This window comes from Pundamilia nyererei, unplaced genomic scaffold (assembly GCF_000239375.1).
Source record: "Pundamilia nyererei isolate P.nyererei 1_Seehausen unplaced genomic scaffold, PunNye1.0 scaffold00041, whole genome shotgun sequence".
NCBI classification, from domain to species: domain Eukaryota; kingdom Metazoa; phylum Chordata; class Actinopteri; order Cichliformes; family Cichlidae; genus Pundamilia; species Pundamilia nyererei.
Genome location: NW_005187442.1, coordinates 1,351,642 through 1,361,495, shown reverse-complemented (window position 1 = coordinate 1,361,495; position 9,854 = coordinate 1,351,642). Strand labels below are relative to the sequence as shown.

The 9,854-nt window shown below is 39.8% G+C and overlaps 1 protein-coding gene across 1 annotated transcript in view; it reads left to right on the top strand.

Moving 5' to 3' along the window:
• Positions 1 to 3,172: 3,172 nt before the first annotated feature.
• Positions 3,173 to 9,854, top strand: part of hpcal1 (hippocalcin-like 1) — a 12,713-nt gene continuing 6,031 nt past the window's right edge. Inside the window, exons 1-2 of the mRNA XM_005731047.2 lie at positions 3,173 to 3,493; positions 9,261 to 9,728. Of these exons, the coding sequence (XP_005731104.1) occupies positions 9,351 to 9,728 (378 nt within the window). The 5' untranslated portion in view covers positions 3,173 to 3,493; positions 9,261 to 9,350. The remainder of the gene's footprint in view (positions 3,494 to 9,260; positions 9,729 to 9,854) is intronic.

Genomic DNA, 9,854 nt, shown 5'->3' with positions numbered 1-9,854 from the left:
GTGTGTGTGTGTGTGTGTGTGTGTGTGTTTGTTTGTTTAGGAACCATTTCTTTAGTAAAAGTTGCAATAAAACACTTTAAAAAAGCTCCTAGTCTGAGGCTCGTAGTTTCTTTAAAAATTCCAGATATGACAGAGTTGTTTGTAAAAAAAAAAAATTAAAAAAAAAAAAAAAATCAGCTGATTCTGCGAGGGGACCCCTCACTGGTTTTTCATGGAATAACCCCATATTATAAACCTTGATATCAGTGGCTCGTGTTCCTTAAATATTGACAGAGGTCTATAGAGTGGAGCAATGTCCCTCACTCTAGTTAATGTAAGGACAGACAGATCGATATTTTAGCAGTGGGCTGACGCTTGTGACAATTCATCCAGAAGGTAAAATTTCCAGAGAAAGAGGAACAACAGAGGGTCAAAAGATTCATGAAGCAATGTGTTCATTTTGGGAACAAGTGAGGACTTGAACTTCAAATAACCCAAAACTTTCATAATAGCATGAAACTCTGATGGTTCACTCACAGATTAATGATGACCCAGTAAGATGAAGTAATAGTAGTATATTTCATTTCTATTGCTCTGTCTCTATTTTGTGTTTTTGCATATAAACCTGCTAATCACTCTGGAGACTAAGGCAACCTGGATAGCCTCTGAAAAATGAGCTAATATTTGCATTAGTGAAGAAACCAAACATTCCTCTGAGATTTTCGTCTATATTAACATAATACCATCACAGAGTTGCTGCACAACCATGATGCAAATCACCTTTTCCACCACATCTCAAAGTTGCCCTAATAGAAGCTCATTAGACCAGTTTTGGTGAACCCAAGTGCAAATTATATCCTCACTTTCCTGTTCTTAGTAGACAGGAGAGACGCCTTGTGTCGGCCTCTACTGCTGTAACCAATCTGCTTCAAGATTCAGTGTGTTGTGCATTCATAGATGCCCTTCTGCATACCTTGGATGTGACGAGCAGTTGTTTGAGTCACAGTTGCCTTCCTGTCAACTTGAAGCAGTCTGGCCATTCTCCTCCCATCTCTGACATCAATAAGAAATTTTCATCAAGAGAACTGTTGATCACTGGATATTTTTCTCTTTTGGACCATTCTCTGTAAACCCTAGAGATGGTTGTGTGGAAAAATCCCAGTAGATCAACAGTTTCTGAAATAGTCATCCATCAGGCACCAGAAACCATCCAACATTTAGAGTCACTTAAATCAATTTCTTCCTATTCTGAAGCTCAGTTTGGACTTTAGCAGATCGTCTTCACCATGTCTGCATGGCTAAATTCATTAGGTTACAGCCATATGATTGTTTGATTTAACATTTGTGTTGACAAGTAATTAAAGGTGTAGCTAAAAACAGATGAAAGCAATCAGCTATAGGTAAACCTAATGAGGCATTAGTGAAGCAATGCAGACAAACACAAAGGAAATAAGACAGCCGAAGCAATGCATGAACAAGACAAATGAAACAACCAAACAAACAATAATAATAAATAAATAAACAGCAAAGAGGACTGTGCATAGAAACACTCCTACAGCAAATAAACAGCCCGGTCTCCTCCTTTAAAAGATGCCCATCAGCCTAATTTCAGCTTCAAGGCAGGAATACTTACCCAAGCTGGAGTAGCGGCAGATTCCAAAACTGTTGGTGACCTCTAGTGGATCATTACATTTCTGCAGAAAAGGAGAACGCTTCCCTCTCTGCATGACTACACCCAGCTCTTCTGTAGTCACCTTAAAAAAATGTGTACTATATTTAAAACTGACAGCAAAATGCACACAACTCTGTGTCTTATCTGACACACACAGCTTATGCTATTTCCTCATCTATCTATTTGAACTGTCACTACTGAAAACATTCAGTTTTAAAACCTTGTTACACCAAGAATAAATCCCAGTGAAAAAGGTTATTCGATTATGAGACTATCAGGGTCCACTTGTTTGTTTTAACCAGACACTTGTATGCTTTCTTCTTCCTACTACTTCCTGCTACACATTACTTGAGGTCTATATTTATGTAATAGCCAGGTAATATAAGCATGGTCACCCCGTAATTAAATAAAAATTATGTTTTACTTCTGAAATTGTTTGACCTGCAGAAGCCTGAAGTAATATGGTATGTTATTTAAAGAATACTGTTTTCCTTTCCATCCGCACAGTCCACCATCCACAGCTTTGTTTCAGTATTGAGTTGCACATTGGCAGCAGCAACAAAAGCAACCTCAGACTGCTATATCACTGCCTCCAATCCCCCCCTCCTGTATTGTACCCACTCTAAGGTCAAGATAAACACTCCATGTGCTTATAGAAACAGGTGTCAGGCTTCAGGAAGACACACACACAGAGGCAAACGCACTCAGTTAATTATTTATCTTCTCACTGAATTGCTGACATATACACCATCCCGCCTTCAGTGTCACTTTAACCAGGGCAAGAGAAGTTACTGCTATTGATGCCGATGGACCAGTGTGCATCTGTGCCGAGGCTGAAAGAGAAGACTTATACGGGAAAGCATTGAAAGGAGCTTATGTCTACGTCATTAATACTTAATTCTACAAAGTAATTTGTACAGCAATATTACAGGGACTTGTATATATATATACACTTGATATAATGATGCTGTTTCAATTACAAGGAATAACATGTTGTATACTGTTGTATAATGTAACTTAAAATACATTGCCCACAGTATTTACAAGTAAGCCTGGAAAACTGTCGCCTACAGGATGCCCTAGCCTATTCCAGAATAACTTTTAAATCACGTTTGTTATCGTAGACGTGTTTATTTAGTCTATTTCTGTCCAAGTCCCCACATTTTCCCCCAGATGTGAAGCGTTTATTTTAGATATTGAGCTAATAATAGTCTCCGTTGATAATTTTCCACTGAACTCTGCTGCGACAGTTCCTTACAGTGAAGCCGCGAGTGTGGAGGGATCCATTCAGTGTATCGGGGGGAGGGATTTAAAGTATTACTTAAACACTACAAAACAGGAAATGCCATTAAAATGTTTTTTAAAATACATGTCACGGTCATTCTGGCTTTTACTCAGTGTCCCCTCGATTAAACTGCTATTGTTAGTAATTCTTCAATTGATGGAGAAGGTTCAATCCCTCTCCCGGACGAAGGAACCCCCCCAAGGAGCAATATGGCACATTCGGATAAAAACCAAGCTGGGTGCCACATCTTCCACTAAATGATAAAGCCGCTACACCGGGAGCTGGAAGCAGGACATACTGAATAGAAATAATAATAATGATAAAACTATCTTGGAAGAATACTTACACGCTTTTTCATATGTTTTCTTTTGTCTGAAAAGTGTTTGGGTGACTCGAATATTTTCTCTCGCGTTGGAGTCGGTGGGAGGAGGTGTGAAGTTAAACTACTGCAAGTTAACGGTTAAGTTCGGCTGCTGGTGACGCCTTACAGTGGGAAACGTGGGCTTCAAACATTTACTCTTTCAGCCGGAGGACCCATAGATACCTTCAGGAAAAAGGTAAGTTTATATTAATTTTTTAGAAACATTTCTCGTTACTGTGAAGTCCACTGTGCTTCAGTGGCTACTCTACCCTGGACTGCTGTGGCAATTTCCCCAAGACAGGACTACACCCAGTTAAAACACATCTCATCTGCCCTGGAAAGTATTCCAGTAGTAAAAATATTATCAAAAATGCAGCTTAGTGGCTCACAAGTCTTAATGCAGACTACATGCTGCAAAACAAAACCTGATCAAATGTAATGCACTGTTTTATTTAATTTATTAGTCCTTTATTTATCCAGGTGAAAAATATCATTGAGATTAAAAATCTAATTTCCAAGAGAGACCTGGAATCATGGCAGCAAAAGTCAAAAACACATGCACCACATAACTACATTGCAAAAACATATACAATACAAACATGTAAAAAATATACAGTAACAGATCATTAAAGTGATCGACTATATGCATCTAGCTAAAGAAAAATAGCCTTAGACAAGGCACATTGAGTAATATTGAAGCACATGTATTAAATGTATGCGAAAGCACATAAACTAAATCAAACCTAACAGACAATGTTTTGTGCTTCATAAAAAGATGTGCTTGTCCAAAAAATATTTGTGATTAGGATCAGCAGATATTATAACTAAGAGTGTGGCTGAATGTGTGGGAGGGGATTTAATTCATCTTGGTTTGATCTTTTTTTTTTTAAGGTTTCATGTATAAGTGACATGAACTAAGTATCAAATCAAGTTTTTAAATCACAGCTTGCCTAAAAATGCTACAGAAACTGGTAAAATGTTAATATTATAAGTTCAAATACTCACTGTGTGACATCTTAGAAAAAAATAAAGATCTGCCAGCTCCTTTTCTTGCTATGGGATTGCCATCTAAAACACTGTCTTGCTAAATATTAAAAGCCTACTCCTTTCATCTACTATTTCACACTATTGTTGCTGTTTTTCTAGTTAATTTCACACTTTTTTTTTCAGATAAAAAGACCATAGCTATCACGTGAAGAGTACGCATCCAAAATTAAATACACCCACTCACCAAGTGTTAAAGTAATAAAAATACACATAGTAATTTGGCTGTTGTAAGCTTGAGCGTGCAGAATATCTAGATTAGGTCCAGTGCAGTATTATGCTTGGTAATATCAAGTGATGAATATAAAAGTAAGGAAATATTAAATGCACACACACACACACACACACACACACACACACACACACACTCGAGTCTCAATATATCTTCTGCCCTGCGTGTGCCCCAGATTGACAGTTACACTGCCTTTCCCTCATAAGCTGTAGCACTACTATACTGTTGCCTTGACTACTGGTGTGTCAGGGGACCTCATCCTGATCCACTGCAATGATTTTCTCTGACATGAGTTCAGAGAGACTGCCACGAAGCACCGCTGAATGCGAGAATAATGGGAGAGCTCATTTTCTCCTTAGCTTATAAATACCTCACACCAACTCCTCAACCACCTGATGGAGTCCCAGTTACCAGTGGTTCGCGTACTCGAGGCTACAGCGCTGCTCTGCTCATCCACTGCAGAGCAGGCTAAAACGGGCACGCTTTCTCTCTGTGCACTGAGCCATATCAGGTTGTTTGGATTACATTCCCTTTAAAAGAGGCACGATGCAGAGAGCATTAAAAACATTCTGTCAGTCGTGTTTATCAAGAGTTAATGAAGGGAAAACGTTCAGTGTGAGCCCGCTTGCAATATAAAAACAGGAGGAGTGGGGATGTCTGTTGTATTTGTACTAATTGACAAATGGAAAACCTAACAATATCCACTAAGAATACTAGTGGATGTTCACAGTTTAGAGGCTTTGTCTGAAAATAAATTAAAACAAATACTCGATTGTATCCTTTTTAAGAAAAAGTAATTACTTATGTACATTTAGATATGACTTTAAGCAGAAGTTGTCTTTTGATTCCCACGCTCACTAACAACTGGTGGAAACATAAGCATGAACTATTTTCTCTGTAAACACCTAAGGACAGATATATTTAAACATATGCATGCTGCATCTCTGTATCTGACTGTCATTGTAGTTTCCTTCCTGTTCTTCGTGAAATAATGAGCATGTTGGAAAGAATGTTTTTTTTTCTTTGTTGTGACATAGCCCTACTCAGGAAATAAAGTGGGTCTAAGAATGGCAAACAGCAGTGAAACGGGTTTACAGGAACCCCCGCTGTAGCCTTGGGGAGGGGGGATGCATGCTGCACCGGAGCTTGTGTGAAACAGTCTCATTAGGCGGAGAACCCACTGGAAAAAAGTGGACCATACGGAACAAGGAAGGCTATGGGGGTTGGGGACAGGGACAGGATCTGTTGCTGTGTAATCTAAGGGAACCGCAAACACTGAATGTGAACTGGCAATCTCGAGGGGCTGTAGTGTATCAAGCAACGGTCACAAGACTGTGTTCAGCTCACCAGCTCTGCAACCCCACCAGTCAAGGCAGAGAGGACTTTATTTTCCCTGAACCACATCATTTCCTGAGTAATTCTATGTCACAACAAAGAAAAAAACTTTATTAAAACAGCCTTTGAAATCCCAGACCAAAGCTTGCATGCATAAGTAGGAATGTTTTAAATGTTATAAGCAGTACTGCAAATCTATTTAATCACTTTATTAAAGGAAATTACCAGAACTTGCAGCAGGTAAAAAAAAATGCTTTTGGCAGGAATACTTTTAATGCAGTTAACAGTTTTAATGAAAAGAAAAATATGTTATTTGATAAAGAATGTTTTAAAAATGCCTAATTACAGTGGAAAGGGTTTGTTTAGGTTTTTAATGAACACATTTCAGAGGTCACTGCACTCTGTAAGACTGTTTTGCAACCCACAGCCTTATGTAAGTATGTTGCTATTACTTACTAAAATAACTAGGCTAGAGCACATGCTGTTGCATATTATGAGTATTTTCTCTTAGCCTCAGAGGATCTTGAAGCATGAGGGTAGCACTTTTTCCATCTGACAAGCTGTTGTGTTTCATGTGGCTTTGTGTTTGTTTGAGGGAATAAATAGCAACGCCCATATTTATGTCTACTCGGGCTCAGCCTGCGCACTGAACTGTCCTGGAAAAGTCCATGTGACACAGATCTGAGGAGGTGCATCCTGTTGTATGTTAAAACGGAAGGACTATAGTCAGGCCTGTAGGGCAGTGTGTGATTCATGCTGTGGTCCAGTTAAAACAGAGGCAGCAGACATGATAATATATTCTCAAAATAATAATCACCTTTTCTCTAGTTGCTCAGTGCTGCTGTGAAATGTTGAAGTGTCTGAGACACCACAAAATGCTACTTTGTGGTCATGTGTTAGTATTTTTCTTTGCAACAGGACGTAGAAGCCTTTCACTCTCTTTAATCCGTATAAGCAATAATAACACCTTGGCTTTCAGGACAGTTAGTCGATCAGCCTGGTCACTGATGGATGGATGTGTTTCCATTCAATTTTTTATCGACATCCTTCCCAAAGGATGAATCTTTGTGACTTTAACGATTGCCTGATTCAGGCCGACACTGCGGCAGAGTGGTTAGCACCGTTGCCTCACAGAGAGAAGGTCCACCAGCCAGCCGGGGACTTTCTGTGTGGGATTTGCACTTTCTACCTGTGGCTGAGTGGGTTCTCACCAGATACTCTGGCTTTTGCCAAAGACAAGTTTGCAGTTCTAAATTAACTGTAGCAGTAGCAGTAGTATCCTTCAGTCAACAGATATGCACTCGTGAACTCACCCTTAGACAATTCAAAGTTTTCCAAATTCCTAATTTTGGAATGCAGTTTGCATGAGAAAAGAAAGCTGGATTGAGAAATTAAATGTATTATTGTGTTGTACTTTGATTTATTTTTATCTGTCCAGAAACCTGAGTGACATAGTTCCTTGTTTGACTTACAGACCTCTGTGTGATTCTGTGACTTTGATTCATAAACCTACAGGAAATTACACCTGTCTGGCAATTATAACAAATATGGCGTCTATTTCAAAAGGATCTCATCCAAATTCAAGCCGCTCTCATTTGTTCTTCGCCAGATGGATCGTTCTGTTGCCAGAAAGACAGGAGCGCTGGGGTCCCAGTAATTGAAAGAGAGAGAACATGGGTACAAAGCTTCTCTCCCATAAATTCATTATATCAGCACAGAGGAGTGGAGGTGTTATTCAGAAAGATTATTATATAATTGCACTGTGGGTATTAGCAAAGCAACTCATATAGTATAGCTGGAAATAGTTTCTCTTCTATGTGTCATACTTTTTCCATTCTTTCTTCCTCCCTACCCCCGCACATCTCTCTTTCTGTCCCTCCCACTCACACTTTACCAGATGCATGTGAAAGATTAGCTCAGGTTTTGGCCAGTTTTTCCTCAGTTTTCCAGAAAACGTTATAACAAATGTGAAAGTTGCTTTCTCGTTCTATCCCACGGAGCCACAAACCAACCATGCTAAAAGAAAACTTGAGGTAATTTCATAGAATCAAACAGACAATTTGTAAGTAAGAACATTTTCCTTCTACAAAAAAACCCCCCAAAACAAAACAGCTGTTTCCTCTTGTTATTTTTGGGGGGAAAAGTGTGGCACATTCTTAACACCTTCCTCACCTAAAATAAAGATGCAGACATATACATGATGACACCTACATCACACATTTTCTCTGAAAATGTCAAAACCTTTTTGCTCACCGGCAAACACGTGTCAGCGTCTGCTTCATAATGAGTTTTATGCAGGAGGTTTTATTTTGGATGTGATGTGTTTATGCATCCTCATATCACCAATCATGAATATCCCTGTATACATGAATAAACAGATTTTGCAGAGTAGAACCATGGAAACAGAAGCAAACCACAGAAAGCAAACGTGAATAGAACCAGGTGGTCAAATGCTTCGCTGGCTTTGTCTTTTCTGTACGTATTTATAGCAAGCGCTCGTGTTTATGTGTTAGGTTAACAGGTACGCTGCATTTAAACACTGACAGATTTAAAGAAAATGAAAGCAGTAAATACAGGACATTAAAATAAAATCCCTGCAAGAACATAGACAACTGTTAAGAACAGCAAAGTCAAGAAAAGACAAAGAGAAAAGTTTAACTTTAAAGTTTTTTTTTTACCTTAACACTGGATGATTAATGTCTTGAAACAGGGTGTGTCTTAATGTGGTTTCAATGATCGCTCGTTCTGCAGTGGCATCTTTGCTGTTGTAGTTTAAAACCAGTGGACTTGTCTATGGACTGACTTGGATGCTAATTTACTTGCTCTCTGAATTTGCTCTTTAATCATTGTGTCAATTCCACCTTCTTAAAATCAGTTAGGAGATTAATTTTCCCATGAAGGTGAGGATTATTGTCAAAATGAATGTTTGGCCTTCTCAGTGACAACAGTCAGTATCAGCCTGACCTTTTAGAAAGTGGCTTTATTGAGAATTACAATGCCCCAGGACACTTGTCCCTCTACCATGCAGTGAAAGGTCGATAAATTATCACCATGCCTGACAATTAATACTGTATCCACGGAGACCAGACCACCCCCTTGCTCCATACACATGTGTGCACACACATAGTGTTTTGTTAACATCTGCGTTGTAATCTTATCTCTTTTTTTTCTTGTGTATGGACCCTGTTTGAATTATCCAGACTTTTTCCCCCTCAGCTTGTTTGCCTGAAAAACATCCTCAGAACATGTTTTCTGATGAAACGCTGCTGCAAACTGAGTGGAATTATTGACCCCATGAATCATTTATGATATTCACACAGGGATATTAATGAGGGTTATTGGTCCCCTGTAGGAGCAGAGGAAGCTGGAAAGTAAAAGCACAGGGAGTGGAGGATAGGAAACACCAGCCCTGCTATCGCCCTGCCTGCAAAGGTGCTTTGTCATGGGGAAACAGAACAGCAAGCTGCGGCCTGAGGTCCTGAACGACCTGAGAGAAAACACAGAATTCACCGACCATGAGCTGCAGGAGTGGTATCGCGGCTTCCTGAAGGACTGTCCCACCGGCCACCTGACTGTGGACGAGTTCAAGAAGATCTACGCCAACTTCTTTCCCTACGGAGACGCCTCAAAGTTTGCCGAGCACGTCTTCCGCACTTTTGACACCAACGGCGATGCCACAATCGACTTCAGGGAGTTCATCATAGCACTGAGTGTGACGTCTCGTGGCGGGCTGGAGCAGAAGCTACGCTGGGCCTTTAGCATGTATGACCTGGATGGGAATGGCTATATCAGCCGGGCAGAGATGCTGGAGATAGTTCAGGTGAGGACATACTATGTGCTGTGTGATTGATACTACAGAGCAGAGGTTTTATATGTGTGTGTGTGTGTGTGTGTGCGTGTGTGTGTGTGTGTGTGTGTGTGTGTGTGTGTGTGTGTGTGTGTGTGT